Consider the following 20988-nt stretch of genomic DNA (forward strand, 5'->3'; position numbering starts at 1 on the left):
CTTCTTTCTATCTTTCTTTCTTTCTTCAAAAATATGTTTTTATTAAAGCACAGAGACTGGACCCATGGCAGAAAGCTGTTTCAAATACCCATTTTCTTACTACGACCTTCTGTTCTAGCTCAGATTCTCAGGCACCCCTAGTTTACCCATTCTTCAACCTCATTGAAACTGTCAACCCATTGGCACTTCCCTTCCTTTATCAGTCCATTCTTATATTTCTAGCCTTTTTTTCCCCCAGCATAGAGTCCCCGGTTTTTTGTTTGTTTGTTTGTTTTAAATTTCAATCATTCACTAACCAGTATCTTGAATGTTTTTTTCTCTTGGCCTTTCTACCATGTCTGCCTGGAAAAATTACCGCCATGAATGGATCCAATCATCATCCTTCCCACCTTCTCTGTACCAAACCAGCTGAGCACTAATGAAGAAAATCACAAAAGAGCAGAAATTGGTATCTCTTTCTATTCAGGGTCACCAACCTCAACTGGGTGGCCCCTAAAACTTTAGAACAATCTTCTACATTTTACAAACTTTCCTCAATGACAGTTTCCTACTGTCCCCACCTTTCTCAACTCTGACTTGCCTCCCCACTCCCCAGCACTTTCTCAGATAATTCTTTGGGGGAAATTATAGCCTCATACTTCACATAGAAGAAATTCCCTCAGAAATCTACCATTGAATCTATAACTCTGATTGCGTTTGCACCAATCTTCTTTTATTTCCACCTGAATCCATGGAAGATACGTCTCTTCTCCTTTCTAGCACCATCTGTGCTTGGATTCCATCCCTTCCCATCTCTGCACAGACCTCATTCTGTTGGATTATCCCTCCCTTCTGTATTTTTGATTTAGTACTTTGGAACATCTTTCAAACGTATTCTGGACTCTTTTGTGTTAAAATTAGAAAGAAAAATATCATAATCACCATAACCAGCTTCATCCCTGAAGATTTGGTTCTAGTGTCCTTTCTACTCGGAGGGTCCCCTGGCACACCTGTTTGTACTCGATGCTGATTTTTTTTAAAGATTTTATTTATTTATTTGACAGAGAGACAGCCAGTGAGAGAGGGAACACAAGCAGGGGGAGTGGGAGAGGAAGAAGCAGGCTCCCAGCGGAGGAGCCTGATGCGGGGCTCAATCCCAGGACCCCGGGATCACGCCCTGAGCCGAAGGCAGACGCTTAACCACTGAGCCACGCAGGCGCCCCTCGATACTGATTTTCTATACTTGCAGGGCACATGCCTCTGTCCAAGCATCTCTCATACTGTGTGTTGAGTTCAGTCTGCAACTGGACTGGGAATTGATTAAGGGAAGACACTGTATCTTACTAATCCTTGGAACCTAGCAAAGTGCTCTGTGGGCACGGTGCATGAGTGAGTGAGGTGGAGAGATCTTTTGGGCTCATAACGTGTAATGTTCTTAGGAGTATGGGGTACAGCTGCACGGCTGACTACAATGATGGGTGACTGACTAGGGAAGGATACAGATCCCTTCAATCCCCCCACCGCATTGGCAAAGTTAAGGGTGAGTCGTGGAATAAAATAGTTTGGGGAAATTCTGTCAGAGATAGACCAACGGAGACTCTGAGTGTCTCCACACCGCCTGAAATCTTCCATGCCCAATTTTTACACTTTTATTTTATCCCCTTCTTACAGGCTCCTCCTCTCCTATTTTCTACCTTCTCCCTCAATGTTTCTTAAGAAAAAAAGGAGCAATATTGATTTTCTGGATCCTTCATATGACTTTTCCTTCTTCCGTCCCTTGGTCTCGGTCCCACTCCTTTTTTTTTGCACCCTGTCGCTGATTTTCCCCTTCGGTATGAAAACCTATTTCGTGTCTGTGTGGTTGTGTTCTGGGGCTTCCAGCGGACAGGTGGTGGGTAAATACTCCTGGCGGGAATCCTTAGAACAGACAGAGATAACGAGTTTTGTACCGGAAAGCAGACGACGCTCGGCTGGCTCCACACTCCCTACTTCCCTCAGCCTCCAGGGCCGCAGAGTCCCGCCGGATCCCCGGACGAGGCTCCGCCCCGCCAGCCGCTGACTTGGATTGGCTCCCAGGGCCCGGCCGCTGGCCAGTCAGGCGCGGGGGCGTTGTCCCGGGGCGGGGCTCCCGCTTCCCGCTGGGCCATTGCACTGGTTCCAGGCGGCGGGGGAGCGACGCTTCGTGCTCCCGGCGGCTGCTGCCTCTTCTCTTCCGAGCCAGGGGTCCGGGGGGGACATGGCCACGGCCACTGTGGCAGCAGCAAGACGAGGCTTCTGCCGAGCCCCTCCGCTCCTCCTGCGGCGCGGCTACCAGACGGAGAAGGGCGTCTATGGCTACCGGCCCAGGAAGCTCGAGAGCCCGGAGCCCCGGGGCGGCCTGGCGCGCCCTCCAGGTCTGGGATAGGGCCGCGGTCGTGGGCGCAGGGTCTGGGGAGGCTCCTCCTCGATAGGCCTGAAGTGGGGTGCTGTTGTGGGGGAGGTCGGACTTCTGGGGTGTGCAAAGTGTCCTCAGGCGGGTGGGGAGCGAGGGGAGGTGAGGGGGCCAAGGGAGGCAGGCGTGGGTGTTGTGTCAGGGTCATCGTCTGTCCAGCCTCGGTAGCTGGCGAATCTTGAGGTCAAGGTCTCGGCCTCGCTTGGGTGATCTTCCCAGCGTTCGTGTTCCGAGGTTTTGTGAGGTCTTGTCTTTTCTATTCCTTGGATGTAAAGTAAACTTGTGGAAACTTACGTCTTTGCGAAGGCGGGGCTGCGGGAACAGAAGAGTTTTGAGATCTCCCAGCTTCTCGAGTTTATTCAAAGATACATTTCCAGGGCCATCTCTAAGGCGCGTGTGAACAGAATGTGTGGGGATCACGATTGTACTGCAAGGGTGAAGAGGGCAGTTAGTTGGTCGTCTTGGACCACCGCATGGTATTATCTGTCTCCCTGACCTAACTAGCCTCTTACTTTAATTTCAGAGTTTTAAACTCCTTTCTGAATTTGGAAGTATGTTACTGGTGGTTTTAATGGATTCGGGAACATGAATATCAGTTTTTGAGAACTTTCTTTGCATGCTCATGTGCAAGAGACCTATTTTGAGTATTTGGTTTATGTCACAAATTGTGTATGTTTTCTTTTTTCTTTTTTTAATATGTAATTATTTGAGAGAGAGAGAACGCCGGGTGCCGGTGGGTGAGGGGAGGACCTGAGGGAGAGAATCTTCTAGCCGACTCCTCCTCAGCATGAGCTCACCTCTGGGGACTCCATGACCCATGAGATCATGACTGAGCCACCCAGGTGCCCCCAAAGTTGTCTATATTTAATCCTCACAGAGTAAAAGATGAATACAGACTGATTATTAGAGGAAGATCATTTGGCATCTTCAGTCCAGTTATTAGATTAGCAATGAAGATCCTCTTCATCTTATAAGTACTTGAACTTTGAATCTTCTATTATGCATTGGAACCTCAATATTTTACTCTTGACCTCAGGGGACATTTATAGTAAGCCTGATTTCTGTCTCTTGGGTGCAATGGGGTTTCTTTAGGGAAAGCATTTTGGCCAACTAGATTGTTAATCCCTTGAGGGTAAGACTATTGATGTCTTATTTCACTTTGCAAATCAGGTGTCAAGAATTTTTGTATGCCATTTATTCTCAAACGTAAGTGTGTATTCAAATCACTTTGAATTGATTTTTAAAATGCGAGTTCCTGGGGAGCCTGGGTGACTCAGTCAGTTGAGCATCTGACTCTTGATTTTGGCTTAGGTCATGATCTCAGGGTCATAAGATGGAGCCCCACATGGGGCTCCAAGCTCAGCAGGCAGTCTGCTGGAGATTCTATCCCACTCCCTCTATACCCCGGTGTGCTCGCGCTCTCTCTCTCTTTCAAATAAATAAATAAATCTTAAAAAAAAAAAGAAATCCAGTTCTCACGCATCCCCCCACCCCAGGGTTCTAATTCAGTGGTCTGAGATCTGGTTCAAAAATACAGATTTTTATCAGGCATCCCAGGTGATTCTCTAGCAGAAAGTCCATAGCCAGCTATGGCCAAATACTGTTATCATCTTAAGGGATGTATGTGTAGGACATGTTCGACCAAGCACCTCACTTGGTGACCTTTGAAAAGGTCAGTATTGAGTTAGAACAGCAGGCCAAGGGTGGCCCCTTGTGGTATTGGGAGGCAAGAGTGAAATCAGTGCCTGGAAACCATTGTTGCACAGTTATAGAATCTAGCTTAAGGGATTTTGTTGCTAAAGGCAATCGTTTTCTTTTCATTCTTCTTAACTTTTAACTACTCTGAATAGAACGGAAAGGCAAGTGGGCCACCCTATACCTTTCTTCAAAATTACCATTGCATGCAGATCCTTGGCAGGTTTTTCTTCTCTCTGTTCAGAATTTACTCCATTATTTTGTAGTGACTCTGTTTGTAGATCACTTGTCTCCTACTAGGCTGGGTAGGAGAAAAGGGAAGGAAAGTGGGGTCTCTCTGAGTGGCATCTCCCTGGCCAGAACTTGGTCAGTATATATCTGAAAAGGAGACTGGAAAGCATAATTTTTTAAAAAATTAATTTATTTGTCAGAGAGAGAGCACGAGAGAGCAAGAGAAAGCACAAGCAGGGGGAGTGGCAGGCAGAGGGAAAAGCAGGCTCCCTACTGAGCAAGGAGCCAGATGCAGAACTCGATCCCAGGACCCTGGGATCATGACCTGAGCCGAAGGCAGACACAACCAACTGAGCATATTGGAAAATAATTAGTAATCCCCACACTCCACCCCTCTGGCCACTCAAATAACCTAAGCTTTTCTTCCCATACATAGAATGTATTCACCTCCTTTCTCCTCTATTCAGTTCTTGAATCCATCTCAAAGTCCATTGTCTCTGGAGAATGTACAGTCCTCTCTGTCAGGGCTGGCGGTGTCTTCTCATGCTCTGGAATTTTATGAACTGCCACACACCCCCTACTGACACATAAAATTTACAAAGAAAATTCTCATCTGGAAAGGGAAAGAATGAGGAACTACAGCAGTCACTATTCAAACCAGCTATCAAATCCTGTTGGAGAGGAATGATAAAAGTTCCTTGATGTGGCTACATAGTAAGTACATTACATTCCCCTGGCTGTGCCTTCTGTGTCTTTCTTCATCCATTGCCTTCTGTAGCCATCTCTGACATGGGCAATGGGAAGTGTGCCCTCCTTGGGGGCTGCATACCTTCCATAGCCTACTTTATTTTAGTAAGGTTAGGAGCCTGAGAGTTACTTTTGGGGTCATCAATCACAACTATTTTTTATGACCAGAACTGGGATTTGTTTGACAGTACGATTTTCTTTCTTTCTTTCTCTCTCTCTCTCTCTCTTTTTTTTTTTTTAAGGTTTATTTGTTTATGTGAGGGGGTAGGGGAAGAGGAAGAGGGAGAGAGAATCCTGAAGCACACTCCCTGCTGAGTGCAGAGCCTGATGCGGAATTCCATCCGAGAACCCTGAGATCATGACAGGAGCTGAAATCAAGAGCCACATGCTCAACCGACTGAGCCACCCAGGCACCTAGCAGTACAAGTTTCTTGTAACAGTCATAGGTCTGCAGCCTTTTTGCCTGTGGTCATTCTATGAGCAAATTGCCTTCAGTCAAAGATCTTATCTAGACCTATTTTTAAGCCTTGAAACCTCTGATCTTTTATTTAAGCTTCTGTGTCCTACCCACTCAGCTCCCTAAACTTAATGGTGCTTGCCTTGAGACTTTTCTAAAATAATAGTGGGAAGGCAACACCCTTTACTGGAGCTTGTAGGCTCAGCTGGCTCCTATTGTCTAACAGTGAATGCTTTCTAGAAGGTACTTGAAGAAGGGTTTGTCTGTTTTCTTAAACTCCTGCTAAGGTAGCCTCTTCTGAACCACCTTTTCTTTNTTTTTTTTTTTTTTTCTTTTTTTTTTTTTTTTTTTTTTTTTTTTTTTAGATTTTGTTTATTTATTTGAGAGAGAGAGAGAGGGAGAGAGAGAGAACATGCTGGGGAGGGGCAGAGGGAGAGGCAGTCTCCCTGCTGAGCAGGGTGACTGGAGCTAAAGGTGGACACTTAACCAACTGAGCCACTCAGGCACCCCCACCTCCCCCACCCACCTCGAACTACCTTTTCTAAGTGCTTCTAATTTTCCAAGCTTGCTAGGATCTGCCTTCTAGGTACAGAGGCCTCCCGCAGCAGAGCTGAATTTCCCTCCATCCCTTCTTGTTTGCTCTCGCTTGACCTCATCTTTCTTCCAGGGCTTTCTTCAAAGTGACAAGAAACAGCGATCAGATGCTACTAAGCTATAGCCCCGTGGACATAAAGTCTGCCCACAGGATATCACAGGTGACAGTTTTACCGCGTGTTTTGTCAGACAGCATAACACAGCACTCATTAGCTTTCTGGTCTGAAATATCTGGTCCCTGGCACCTACTGCCAGACTGGCTAAGCCAATGTCATGTGTATTTTAGGCTCTGTTATGGTAGTCACCCACCTCGGGTACCAAATTGTGTATTAGGTAGAACAAGTTCAGGGACTGCTTCAGAGACCTGGCATAACAGTGACTTAAGTAAGATGAGCAAAGGTCCGAGCTGGTATGACAGCTTTGCTCTGCAAAGTCATATGGAGTTCAGGCTCCTTCTATGTTGTTTCTTCACCATCCTGTGGGTGATGCTCTCTACTGTGGTCCAGAATGGGTCACCATTGTATCCCCAGTCTGGCCAGCAGGACAGAGGAAAGGGGGAAGGGAAAGAGAACACTTCTCCTTTTAAGGGCAAGACCCAGAAGGTGCAGACATCACTGCTATTACCTTCTCACTCATCAGCACTTAGTTACATGGCCAACTGGCTGCCTGGGAGGCCGGGATGTATATCTTTATTCAATATCCATATATTCAACCACGTATTACTGTGAAAGAGAAGGGAAAGTGGATATTGGGAGTTGTAGGAGTCTCCACTACAGATGAATTGTAAAAATCTGGGCAAGCAACCCACCTTCAAAGTTTTCACCTCATACTTCATATCAAATTTTGAGCACTGTGTTTCTTAAAGCTTTCCTTTCTTTCTATTTTCACTATGGCATCCTCGCCTAGGCCTTTAATTCTGGTCTGCTGCAAAAAAAAAAATTTAACCCAGGTGTTCCTAACCAAGATCCGTGGATCCCTATAAAAAAGTTTCAGAGGGTCTGTGGACTTTGCACAACTCTGTGTGTGTCTATTTTTAGGCAAAGAGCCTGTAGTTCTCATTGAATTCTCAAAGAGATGCATGACTTCAAAAGATAAAACTGCTAGTCTCACTGGTATTAAAATTTGTAGCCTAGCTCCTGGCTGGCTTAGTCCAGTCTTACTGAAACATTGGTTTCATTGAGTCATTTTCTGAACTCAGATGTCCAAAGGCCCTACTTTGCCTCTCAGAATAAAATCAGATTCTTTAGCTTGATATTCAGTGCCCTTCATGTTTCATGACCCATTCTGCCTTCTTTCTTACCTCTCTCTGACATAAATTGCCCCACATTCTAGCCTTTATCCTATATGCCTTTCCACTTCTTAACCACCTCCATTCCCATCTCTTCCCTGACATCTGGCAGACAACTCCAGCCTATCCTCATCTAAGCTCCTTCAACTCTCAGTATGGGACCCCTCGGACTCTACCAAACGTTTTATGACTGTGCGGTTTTGTGTAGGGACCATCCTCTCACATTGTGAGATCCTGCCTGGTGAAGACCTTGTCTTACATTCCTCTCAGCTCCACAGTTAACGGAATACTTATTAAATGATTTATTCCTATGAAGAAATGGAAATATGAGCCTGTATATGCAATTTATTTGTAACATTTAGTGCATTTGAATTTTGCACGTACCACCATAACACCCAGTATCAAGAAAGGAAGCACCGTATACATTGGGTAATGTACTATATTACTATGTTTTAGAGAAAGTAGTAATTTCTTTTTTACTGATGAACACAATGAAGACTTGCTGGGTTTTTTTTAAGTTCCACTTAAGTGTGTGCTTAAGTTCTATTAATTAGAACCAGGAGTACATGGTTTAAATAACACCTGCCAAAAGGTATCATCTTGGTTGAGAGAAATGTTTGAGTTGGTGTGATGGATCATGTACACAGCTTTTTGGTATTGGCAAAGTTAATCAAAGGACAAGCCCTACTGAAAATGGACACATGGCATCCTCCCGTATCAAAGGTGACATAGTGAAGGAGGAGGAGGTATGATCAAAGTCAGGGTGCCTCCCTCCTCCTCTTTGCCCTTCCTTCATCAGCCTTCTTTCTTCAAATATTTATCTTGGCTGAAAATCCATGCCTGCATAGGACAGCTGCATCATTTGCTAAGGCTTCCATTACATGGGGGCTTTAAGGAGATATTGAATTTGCTTCTAGTAACCTCCTAGATGGCAGTGGTTTCACTAGTTAAAATTTGATGAGTGTTCTTTGTAGCTGACTATTAGTAACAGGTTGTACTTTAACCTCTGTAAACCTCAATTCAGGTAAGCTTGAATTTATTTATCAGCAATCGCAGTTGAAAATGGAAGAGTGCTGATTCATGAGTATAAACTTAATTATAGAGGATTTGGATTATAAAAAATGGTGAAATTTAGGGACCAGCAGAACATGGGAGCCACAGGATTCCAAACAGCATTGCGTGGTTACTGACTTTGGCATTGAACTTTGAGAGTTGAAGTGAGGTTATGGGTATGTTGCATATTGGAAATAACGGGAGCCTTTACTGGAGTCGTGGGAAAAGCAGTTGAAGAAAATCTTATTGCATTAGAGATTTTTAAAAATTTCCATAATTCTGGAGTACAAATGAAGACCAAAAAAGGCTGATGACATTGGCTCTTGTACTTTTTTTTTTTTTAATGTCTCAATGATGTCCAGTTCTCTCATCCCTTTTGCTGTAGGCTCCGGACTTTCCTTTTCAATTTTTGTTATAGTATAATGGATAAAAGACTGGATTGAAGTCAAATATGCTTGAGTTCAAATTCTACCTTCTTCACTACCTGTGTGACATTTTGCAAGTCACTTAACCTCTTTGAGCCTCAGTTTACTCTTCTGCAGCTAAGGATACCTATTTCGGTGTTTTAAGAGTTAGGTTAAATGCAGTGTGTGAAACAGTGAGCACAATGTGTAGCAAAAGTTAGTTTTCGGGGTGCCTGGGTGGCTCAGTCAGTTAAGCATCTGTCTTTGGCTCAGCTCATGATCCCAGGATTCTGGGATCGAGCCCCATATCTGGCTTCCTTGCTAGGCAAGGAGTCTCCTCCCTCTCCCTCTGCCCTGCCCTCCTGTGCGCATGTGCGTGCTTTCTCCCTCTGTCTCTCTCTCAAGTAAATAAATAAAATCTTTTTCTAAAAATGTTAGTTCTCTCTATCATTTACTATCAATCTGTGCCCCTTATCTATCTTGGCAATGATTTAGGAAAGGATTGGGAGAAAAGCAGAAAGGACCAAAAGAAGGGGTTTTTGTTGTTTTGTTTTGTCTTTTTTTTTTAAGAAAGAAATATCTGGCAAAATAAATTTATTTGATAAAGATATTGTGTTTGAGATGGAAAGAGAGGGTATGATATAAAATGAACTCAGTTGCACAGCCTAGGTCTGAGTTGCTGTACAGAATATAGTATTCTGGTACAAAGTCTTGGTTTTAATGTGGTTATCTACGACATTTTAAGCTGAAGTGGGGAGGCAGCCCGTCACATTTTAATGGGGTTCAGAGGGACTCCAATTATGAAATTCTCTTTCTTGGAGTCTTCAGTCATTTTATCCAACATTCCCATTTGCTGTAAGCATATGCTGCCTTGAGGGAAAGAGATTATTGGATTTGATCTAGAGATTTTGGGGGGAGGTTACTTATGACCAGATGATGAGAAAGAACTCTACTGACTTTATTTTTTTATTTTATTTTTTTAAAAGATTTTATTTATTTATTTTGACAGAAAGAGACAGCCAGCGAGAGAGGGAACACAAGCAGGGGGAGTGGGAGAGGAAGAAGCAGGCTCCCAGTGGAGAAGCCTGATATGGGGCTCGATCCCAGAATGCCGGGATCACGCCCTGAGCCAAAGGCAGACGCCTAACGACTGCACCACCCAGGGGCCCCAGAACTCTACTGACTTTAAGTTTAAGTACTAAGTTTAGTTTATCTGCCTGTGTAGTTCATGATGGTTAATATGAACCCTTTCTTCTGAAAACCACACTCTTGAGTGCCCTTACTGTGCTTGCTTATGGAGAGAATAAAGTCATTGATGTAGATATCCCTGTCATAATTTTTTTTTCACTCCCCTATTGCTAAGGTTCTTATGGTCACAAGAAACAGAAACCAACCATGACTATCTAACGCAAAGAGGGAACTTTACTTAAAAGATACAAGGGTATCTCCCAGAACCGAAGAATATGTGCAGCAACCAAGGCTCAGCAGGGAGGAAGACCAGAACTAACTCTGGGAATATTGGCAAAAGCTGTGCGTGGGCCCACAGGGCACAGCTGTTAATGTACTCAGCTCCTGTGCCACCATAATGCATGCCGGGGGGCCTCGAGACCGCCCCCACATTTAGAGACTCACCAGAAAGACTCGTGGCACTCAGCCTGTAGTTGTGCTCATGGCTCAGATTTATCACAGTGATGTAATAAGGATACACAGTGGGATCATAATGGGGAAAGGCACAGGAAAATGTACCTCTGGAGGCACCTTTGTGCAGGCTTTCATGTGCCCTTTCCCCCATGAGGGGTGATACAGAACTCACTCCTCTTCAAGCAACACAGACACAGTAATGTATGTGTGAGGTTGCTAACATGGAAGTCCATTAGAAGCTTGGCACCCAAGGTTTTTATCGGCAGATGTTCACGTAAGCGTCCTCTGCATGTGCCAGAATTCCAGACTTTCAGGAGGAAAGCAGATGTTCAGCATAAACCACATTGTTTGCACAAACAGGAGGCATAGTGAACCACCCTTAGCTCCCAATCCCAGGTCATAAATTCTGGAAAGATTAAATCAGACCCACCTTGACTCAGGTGTCTTTGGAATCTGTTAATTGGGAGGGAGGCAGAAGGGAATGAGGTAGACATGGCCTTGGGAACCCCCTTCCTGGAATGGGAGGGTGCAGTTCTCAGAAAAGAGGGGCTCAAAGTAAGGAAGAAGGATCCACAGCAGCTCTTGTACTACACGTTTGAGGGCTCTGGACAGCTTTCATCACGAGGGTTCTGTGACTCCTACAATACGCTGAATCTTAGGACTTCATTCAGTGCATAACCAGTTTCTTGAGCATCTATGTGCCAGTCTCTTGAGCCAGAAGCCTGCCTTCAATATTTTCCATTTCGTTTTGAAGAAGAGTTGTGTATATGTGCTGTTGTTTTCCCTATTCTCTCTGGCTTCTTAAGGATTTGAACATCAAATTAAGTTCTTCTGAACTTTCATAGATATCCTGAGTACTAAGTTGTTTGGGTCGTATTACGCCTAACACAAAGATATTCATTTTTCTTTTACAGTAACCTCTTGGTTTATTTATACAGTGATAAGTTATTTTCATGAGAAATATACGTATTCAATTGCCATGCTCTCATCCTTTTAAATCTTTTAATTTCACTATTTGCTACAAAAATAATACAGGTGAAGCACTTTTATCCAATGCATTTGAAGCTAGAATGGGTTAATTTCATGTCAGTTAATTTCAAAAAAGATTTTTAAAGCAAGGAGTATGATAAAGAAATGAGAGATGTTTTAATATTTTAACAAATATATTTCTTTTTGGTTTTGTATTTGCAAATCTTTAAAATTAAGAGCGCTTATGGAAGTAATCTGAATACAATGTGTCTAGATTTTTATGATATTCCCCCTAATATTTTACTTTCTCCCACAGTGACAGCTGTAGGAACAAATATAACTGATGCGTAAAAGCATGAAGTCCACTGGTGGGGACTGGTGTACCAGGTGCACTGGAGAAAATCCACTAATGAAAAGCGTTCAGGGACTCCTGGGTGGCTCAGTCAGTTAAGCGTCTGCCTTCAGTGCAGGTCTTGATCTCCGGGTCCTGGGATTGAGCCCCACATCTGGCTGCCTGCTCAATGGGGAGACTGCTTCTCCCTCTGCCTGCTGCTCCCCCTGCTTGTGCTCTCTCTCTCTCTCTCTGTCGAATAAATAAATAAAATCTTAAAAAAAGCTTTCAGAATGCAGGAGGCAACAAGTCAGTTAAATGGATACAATATAAAGAGCTCTATACATGTTCACTGTGGAAAACAGTAAATATGCTAAGCAAGAAAACGAAAATTAGGAATTTTAATATAGGATAATCCCAAGTTTTTGGTCCATTTCCTTACATATATGAAATATATACATATATATACACACATACATATATATGAAGTATATAGATACTAATATAAGCTATGTTGACTATGTAATGAAATATGCGTTATGTGCTATACTCATACATGTTAACAAAGAGCAGGCTCATGCTATACATACTGTCTAGAATCTTTTTTCATCGACATACACTGACAGTTTTCCATTAAGCTTCTGCTACAACATGGTCTTGTAATGGCTATTGGCGAATGGAGATTAGTTGACAACACCGTGACTTGTCCCTCAGAGGATTGGGGGTTTGCTGATTTAAAACACTAACAATTCAGCATTTGCTGCTACATGGACCGCACTGGAGGAGATAATTCTAAGTGAAATAAGTCAAGCAGAGAAAGACAATTATCATATGATTTCTCTCATCTATGGAACATAAGAACTAGAAAGATTGGTAGGGGAAGAAAGGGATAAAGAAAGGGGGGGTAATCAGAAGGGGGAATGAAGCATGAGAGACTATGGACTATGAGAAACAAACTGAAGACTTCAGAGGGGAGGGGGGTGGGGGAATGGGATAGACTGGTGATGGGTAGTAAGGAGGGCACGTATTGCATTGTGCACTGGGCGTTATACGCAACAAATGAATCATCGAACTTTACATCAAAAACCAGGGATGTACTGTATGGTGACTAACATAATATAATAAAAAAAACTTAAAAAAACCCCAAAACACTTTAACAATTCAGGAATGTGAATAATGATAGGGGAATATCAATGAGGAATGAGGAGGCTTGACTCCATCTTCAATACCTGAGGGGTGGGTGTGGTGATGAGTAGCTTCACCTCCCCTTGTCCTCTGGGGGAAAGCAGATTCCAGTTAGGACAGCGGTAGAAGGAACGTTTAGAGAAGACGGTGAGAATGCAGAGAGGTTTGTTAATTGTGGAGCAGAATTCCAGACGTCACAATGGAAGGATCTGGGAAACGGAAGGAATACAGGATTGGGTCTGTGAGAAGAAACCAGAACAATGGAAGGAGGGTCTGAGAGAAAACATTGCCAGGGTGGATGTAGGATGTGCCTGGAGGTGTGGAGGGGAGGGGACCTCTTTCTTTGGCTCTGCCAGAATAGCAGTGGCCCTGTGTTCTTGGGAGCGAGCAGCACACTTGTGCCAATGCCCATGCCGCTGCCCTTGAGTGACATGAAAAGCCTGGCGAGCAGTTAGAAATTGGAGCGGTGATCTCTGTGAGCTGACGCAGGTTTGCTAAAAGAATGTTTTCAACGGGGCTACTAATTTGAGAACGGTGATGATAACCCTACATGTTTACTATGGGACTTGTCCTGCTGGAGATGTAATTTTGTACATGTTACTAGAAGCTGTGGAAAGTGCAGGAGATCACCCCGCAGGAGAGAACAGACTGAGAAAAAGGCTCTGGGCAGACCTCTAGCACTAATATTTTAGAGATGGGCAAAGAAGAGGAGCTCCCCCAAGATGACTGAGGTTGAGTAGCCAGTGAGTTAGGAGGAAAGCCGGGATCTTGCAATGCCACAGAGCCCAGGGAAGAATGTGGGGTTTTTGTTCTGTTGTGTTTTTTTTGGGGTGGGGAGAATGTGATTTTGAGGAGTGGCCAATGGGGACAATGCTTTAGACGTGGTCTCTCTGGATTTTAGCCACAAATCTGAAGGTTTCTTACTTCATAACACGGCAGTTGAGAACTTCAGTAGGATTCAGAATAGAACCCTATAGCAATTCATATGACTACCCTCCAGACTGAAATCAATTCATTTACTGGGATTGTTTGATTAGTTTCCTAGTTTATTAGACATAGTATGGAACCTCCTGTTATGTTAGTGCAAACACATCCTTTACATAATCATTTCATCTCTGTTCTTTCTTGTGAGCCTGCAACAAGACATACATTTTGCAGTCCTCTGACTACAAACCCAACCACATGTGTAGCTCATTGCATGGCAATAAACGTTCATGAAATGGTCATTAAACGTTTCAAAATATGCTAACAATTTTCTCTGGGTTCTAAGAATAAAAACAAACTGGAAAAATGTTCAGAAAATGTGTGCCCTCAAGAGCGGATCTGCTCATCCTCAGGGATTTGCGGTCAGTTTGTAAGGCTGCCCTGATGAACTGAAAGTGAATGTCGGCATGAAGGATTTTTTTTCTTCTTCAAATTTTGGAAGAACTTTCATTTGGAAAAGGGAAGAAAAGCAGTTTTTGGCTCAATATAAAGTCACCAATTAGATTCATTGAGAGATAATGCCTCTCCTCCAAGCACAGACTAAGCAACCACTCATTTAGGGGTTTATAAAGGGGATTTTTTTTTTTTTTGCATTATGTGAGTGACAAGATCATTTTTAATATCTTTTTCTAGTGTAAGATTTCATAAGTCTATGAAATAACTATGTACCTGGGGGCCTTTAAGAAATAGAGAAGGAAATATAACATTGATTTTATAGTTCTACCTATTTTTTTATATAAAATACATTTTTTTGAAGATTTTATTTATTTACTTGCCAGAGAGAGATTGAGAGAGAGAGAGAGAGAGAATGAATGTACAAGCAGGGGGAGTGGCAGGTAGTGGGAGAAGTAGGTTCCTCTCTGAGCATGGAGCCTGATGTGGAACTTGATCCCAGGGCCCTGGGATCATGATCTGAGCCGAAGGCAGATGCCTAACTGACTGAGCCACCCAGGCATCCCTTTTTATGTAAAATACTTAAAAATCTCAAATAATAATTAAGAGAACTATAATTATCCAGAATCTCAGCATTTTAACAATTCTTTTCAATTTGGGGTGTTTCCTTTTACGATCTCTTGACGGGCATAGTAGTTTTTTCAAGTGTGCACTCATAATTCTGTCTCCTTTTTTTTTTTTTCTAGTGACTTTAGCTATCATGAGATAAATTTAAGGAAGTAAGTGTGTTTTCCTAGATTGTGGTGGTCTTTAATCCTGAAATGTGGGTAGGAGCGATGCATTGAAAAAGTCTAAGCCTGCAAATACATCTTTGAAAAAACTGATTTTTTTTGGTTTGTGGGCATTTCCTAAATTGTTTGTACTGTTTTATTTCCTCCTTCAATTAGTTGATCATGGCCTTGCCAGATTGGTGACAGTATACTGTGAACATGGTCATAAAGCTGCCAAAATCAACCCCCTCTTCAGTGGACAAGCCTTGCAGGAGGATGTGCCTGAAATCCAAGCTCTTGTGCAGACCCTGCAGGGACCCTTTAATACCACAGGTAAAGCCCACGGACGCTAGATTGTCCATGTGATGGTTAATTGCCAACATGAGGTAGGGCTCCTTTCTCTGTTCTTGAAGAATCCCCATGCTCCCTGGAGCTAAGGCCTCCATGGGTGTGAGTTGACAGGGAGGGGCACCTTCAAGCACTTTCTAAGAGGACCTGTCTTGAGGTTCTAGAATAATCTTTCTGTAGGGCCCATTTCCTCTGAGTTTAAAAACATATTCACCAAAGACATACAAATAGCCAACAGGTATATGGAAAAGTATTAAACATCACTCATCATCGGGGAAATGCAAATCAAAACCACAATGAGATATTATCACCTCACTCCTATTAGAATGGTTATCATTAAAAAGACATGAGATAACAAGTGTTGGTAAGTAAGTGGAGAAAGGGGAACCCTTGTGTACTCTTGGTGGGAATGCAAGTAGGTACAGCTATTGTGGAAAACATGATAGAGGTTCCTCAAAAAATTAAAAATAGAATTACCATATGATCCAATAATCTCACTTCTGAGTATTTATCCAAAGGAATTGAAATCTGGATCATGAAGAGTTATCTGTGCTCTCATGTTTATTGTGGGATTATTATAATAGCCAAAATATGGAAACAACCAAAATGTCCATTAGTGGATGAATGAATAAAGAAATGTAGTGGAGGGGCACCTGGCTGGCTCAGTTGGTAGAGCATACAACTCTTCATCTTGGGGACATGCGTTCAAGCCACACGTTGGGCGTAGAGCCTACTTAAAAAAAAAGAGAGAAAAAATGCAGTGTAAGCACAGAATGGAATATTATTCAGCCTTAAAAAAGAAGGAAATCGTCCCGTCTGTGACAACATGGATGAACCTTGAGGGCATTATGCTAAGTGAAATAAAACCAGTCACAGAAAGACAGATACTGCATGATCCCACTGTATAAGGAGTCCAAAGTAGTCAAACTCATGCTCGCTTCAGCAGCACAGATACTAAAATTGGAATGATACAGAGAGGATTAGCATGGTCCCTGCACAAGGATGACATGCAGATTCATGAAGCATTCCATATTTAAGAAAAATAAGGAAATAAAATAGTCAAACTCCTAGAACCAGTAGAATAATGGTTCCCAGGGTCTGGGGAGAGGTGGAAAAGGGAAGGTGTGAGTCAAAAGGTCCAAAGTTCCAATTATGAAAGATAAATAAGTTCGGGAGATGTTCTATACAACATGGGGCCTATAGTTAACGGTACTGTATTGTATTATTACAACTTTGGTAAGAAAACAGATCTTATGGTCAGTGCTCTAGGAATGAATAAAAAATTGCAAACCCTGAAATTAAAAAACAACAAAAAAAAGTCAGACTCCCATTATGTGCCAGACACATTATGTCATTTCATTCTCATACCTACTCCGTAAAGAAATTACTGCCATCTTTATATTACAGATAGGAAAACAGACACTCAGAGAACTTCAGTAACTTGTAGCTAGAAAGTGGCGGAGGTAAGGTGGCAATCCATGTCAGCTTTCATTCGGCAGCCTGTACTTTTTCTGCCTGTTTTCTTGCCCAGCCTGGGAACTTAACCAAAGTTGGGGATTGATAATCACTCAGGATCCTGGGCTCCTACCTCATATCATATTTTTTGTTTGTTTGGTTGGTTTTTGTTTTTTTTTTTTTAATATTTTATTTATTTATTCGATAGAGATAGAGACAGCCAGCGAGAGAGGGAACACAAGCAGGGGGAGTGGGAGAGGAAGAAGCAGGCTCATAGCGGAAGAGCCTGATGTGGGGCTCGATCCCATAACGCCGGGATCACGCCCTGAGCCGAAGGCAGACGCTTAACCGCTGTGCCACCCAGGCGCCCCTGTTTGGTTGGTTTTTGTTTTGTTTGTTTGTTTGTTTTTTTGGTTTTTTTGGTACCGAAACCCGGGATGTCTTATTTTATTTTATTATTTTAATTTTTATTTATTATTTTAAAGATTTTATTTTTAAGTAATCTCTACACCCAACATTGGGCTCGAACTCCCAACCCTGAGGTTGAGAGTCCCACACTTTTTTTTTTTTTTTAGATTTCTTTTTTTTTTTTTTTTTGACAGAGATGGAGACAGCCAGAGAGAGGGGGAACACAAGCAGGGGGAGTGGGAGAGGAAGAAGCAGGCTCATAGCAGAGGAGCCTGATGTGGGGCTCGATCCCAGAGTGCCGGGATCGCGCCCTGAGCCGAAGGCAGACGCTCAACCGCTGTGCCACCCAGGCGCCCCGAGAGTCACACGCTCTTAAGACTGAGCCAGCCAGGTGTTCCTCATGTCATTTTTTAAAGTTAATCTTGGCCAATGTCAGATTCTGGTACATGCATCAGTTAGTAATGTTCTGGTAATTTATTACAGTGTAATAAAGCACTCCAAAATGTAGTGACTTAAGGGCATAACAATTTTATTGTCTTGCAGTTCTAGGATTTGACTGGACTTAGCTACATAATTCTCAGTTGGAGAATGCTATCGTAATTTAAATGGCCCTTCAGGAATGGAAAAGCTAACTGTTTTAGGGTCATCCCTGTCCTCTTGTTGTGCCTTATTCTTGCTGAGTCTACTTACAGGTCCCTGATATTTTTGTGTCAACTCATACATCCATGACTTTGCATGAAATGTCCTTCGGTCTACGTGATCAACCTAGGACATACCTGTTCATTTTTAAGCATTCAGCAAGCGCTGCCTGCTCTGTGAGGCAGAGCTACCCACCGCTTGCCAAGGTAGAGTCCAGTATCCCCTCACCTATGCTCTCATAGTACTGTGGGCAAATCTCAACAGCAGCACATCTCCCAAAACCAATAAAAAAACTTAATCTGACTTCTTCTTTTTTTTTTTTTTTAAAGATTTTATTTATTTGACAGAGAGAGACACAGCAAGAGAGGGAACACAAGCAGGGGGAGTGGGAGAGGGATAAACAGGCTTCCTGCTGAGCATGGAGCCCGACGTGGGGCTCAATCCGAGGACCCTGGGATCATGACCCAAGCCGAAGGCAGACGCTTAAGGACTGAGCCACCCAGGCGCCCTTAATCTGACTTCAGAATAAGGCCACCCTGAAAAAATATTCTCTTAATTCAGCATTAACCAGAAATATGAAGTTACTTAATAGAAAGTGTAATCTTGTTACTAGGAAAAACCACATGTTGATATGACATAGTATTATCATTACTTGTTTATAAGTTTTTCTCTATAAAGCTTAAATTTAAGTTAGGAAAAATACTTTTTTTTTTTTTCCGTGAGTAAGCTCTAGGCCCAATGTGGGGCTTGAACCCACAACCCTGAGATCAAGAATGGCATGCTCTACTGCCTGAGCCAGCCAGACACCCTGGGAAAGACCCTTTCTTAGCCATGTTTGAACACTCAGTGCCAAGACAGCTCTGGTATATAGTAGGTTCTCCAAACTTGTTCATTGGATGGATGAATCTATATTTATCTAAAACCACATATTTTTAGATCTCTTCTTTTGGAGGCATGGGTCTGTATATTTGAAATACATGTAGTTAATAAGAAGAGCAGAAAATATGAGAAACCCAAAGCAACTTTTTAAGCTGCATGTTTTTCTGCATTATCACATTCAGTGGTTTTAATTTTTTTAAAAAATTTTATTGGGGTAAAGTACACATAACCTTTGNTAATTTTTTTAAAAAATTTTATTGGGGTAAAGTACACATAACCTTCCCCACTTTAACCATTTTTTTAAATTTTACTTTAAGTAATTTCTACACTCAGTGGAGGGGCTCAAACTCACAACCGTGAAATCAAGAGTCATGCTTTGCCAGCTGAGCCAGCCGGGCACCCCACTACTTTAGCCATTTTAAAGTATACATGTATATAATATATATAATATATGTAATAATTTATATATAATGTATATTATCTATATAGATAATATATATATATACATATATATATGTACTTAGTACATCCACAATGTTGTATAACCATCAAGTTAGTTCCAGAACATTTTTATCACCCCAAAAGGAAATCTCGTGCCTAGTAAGCAGTCACTCCCCATTTTGCTGTCTCCCCAGCCCCTGGCAACCCCTAATCTACTTTCTGTTTCTATAGATTTTCTGTTTCTATAGATTTGCCTGTTCTTCACATTCTGTCTAAATAAAGTCACACTATGTGGCCTTTTGTGTCTGGCTTTTTTCACTTAGCATAATGTTTCCAAGTTGCATCCATATTGTAACATAAATTGGTACTTTATTCCTTTATGTGGCTGAATAATATTGCATCATGTGGCTGTATCACAGTTTGTTTATCCCATCAATGGACATGGGGTGATTTCCTATCTCATTTAATCTTAACAACTACCCCCTGAAGTGCTTTGACTGCTCCCATTTTATAAATTAAAATGTGAGGCAGAGAAGGTAAGCAACACACAAATCACTTTCTATAACTTGAATGCTCAGTCAGCATCAAAGAGCTGAAGTTTATTGTAAGAAACCATAAGCAAAAATAAAGTAGGTTTGTAGGTTTAGGCAAATGACTGATAATTGATTTGGTGCTGAGCTATTGATCTATTACAAACCTTCCCTTTTTTTGACTGAGGGTTGGGTAGATTTCCCTTTACCTTAAAATATTGCTTTGCTCTCCATATTAATTCACATTAAGACCAACCGTTCCATGGTATAATTGCTTTTCAGCTATTAATAAGACTTGAACGTTTGGGAAGGTATTTCAGATAAAGGTAGGACATCTGATTTCTAGCTATAAAGCAGATGAATGTCAGATTTCCGTTTTTATTTTGAAATTACAATAGAATCAAAATTTGGCATAAAGCAAAGATTTATATTCCCTCTCCTAGTATGACTACTTCATGGCCTTTGACCGTATTTCTCGTTTTACCTTTAGAAAAATCTAGATAGCCATTGATGACCCAAGTTATCTAGAACAAAATGCTCTGAATTGAAATATTTTGTATGTTCTATAATTAATTATATGGTTGATTGCTTTTGAAAATGATCCCCTTGATTCCATTTTGTAGGATTATTGAACATGGGGAAGGAGGAGGCCTCTCTTGAGGAAGTATTGGTCTATCTCAACCAAATCTACTGTGGGCAAGTTTCTATTGAAACCTCCCAACTTCAGAGCCAGGAGGAGAAAGACTGGTTTGCCAAGCGATTTGAAGAACTGAAGAAAGAGACTTTCAGCACAGAAGAGCGAAAACATCTGTCAAAACTAATGCTAGAATCTCAGGTATAAAAGGACCAGCTAATATCAATGGAATAGGATGGCTTATTTTCTACAAAGATGCATAAATATTGAAAAGAGGGAATTAAAGCATTTACTTACCCCATTTATCCCATTGCCTCAACACAAAGACATGTTCTAAGTGGAAAAAAGTAGATCGCCGAACACCAGAGCTATTGGTCCTCCTCAGAGAGGTATTTGCCTGTTTTTTTTATATAGGCAAATATATATTTGCCTATTCACTTTTTATATATTTGCCTATTTATATATTTGCCTAGTCACTGTCTAAAAGACTGCAAAATCCTTA

General features: G+C 42.1%; 1 protein-coding gene and 1 non-coding gene across 4 annotated transcripts in view; both read left to right on the forward strand.

Annotated features, from left to right (window-relative positions):
• The first annotated feature begins 2112 nt into the window (after window positions 1-2112).
• DHTKD1 (dehydrogenase E1 and transketolase domain containing 1) overlaps window positions 2113-20988 on the forward strand; it is a 51099-nt gene continuing 32223 nt past the window's right edge. For 2 of the 3 annotated variants that reach the window (XM_002925156.4, XM_034643932.1), the window contains exons 1-3: window positions 2113-2372; window positions 15330-15485; window positions 20476-20687. In XM_002925156.4, coding sequence (XP_002925202.3) covers window positions 2216-2372; window positions 15330-15485; window positions 20476-20687 — 525 coding nt within the window. In that variant the 5' untranslated portion in view covers window positions 2113-2215. The remainder of the gene's footprint in view (window positions 2373-15329; window positions 15486-20475; window positions 20688-20988) is intronic. The other variant, XM_034643931.1, reaches the window with a different exon arrangement.
• Window positions 16431-16537, forward strand: LOC117796538. Its single transcript, XR_004621091.1, has one exon. It is a non-coding gene; the product is annotated as a U6 spliceosomal RNA (small nuclear RNA).

This window comes from Ailuropoda melanoleuca, chromosome 15, assembly GCF_002007445.2.
Source record: "Ailuropoda melanoleuca isolate Jingjing chromosome 15, ASM200744v2, whole genome shotgun sequence".
In the NCBI taxonomy this organism is placed as follows: domain Eukaryota; kingdom Metazoa; phylum Chordata; class Mammalia; order Carnivora; family Ursidae; genus Ailuropoda; species Ailuropoda melanoleuca.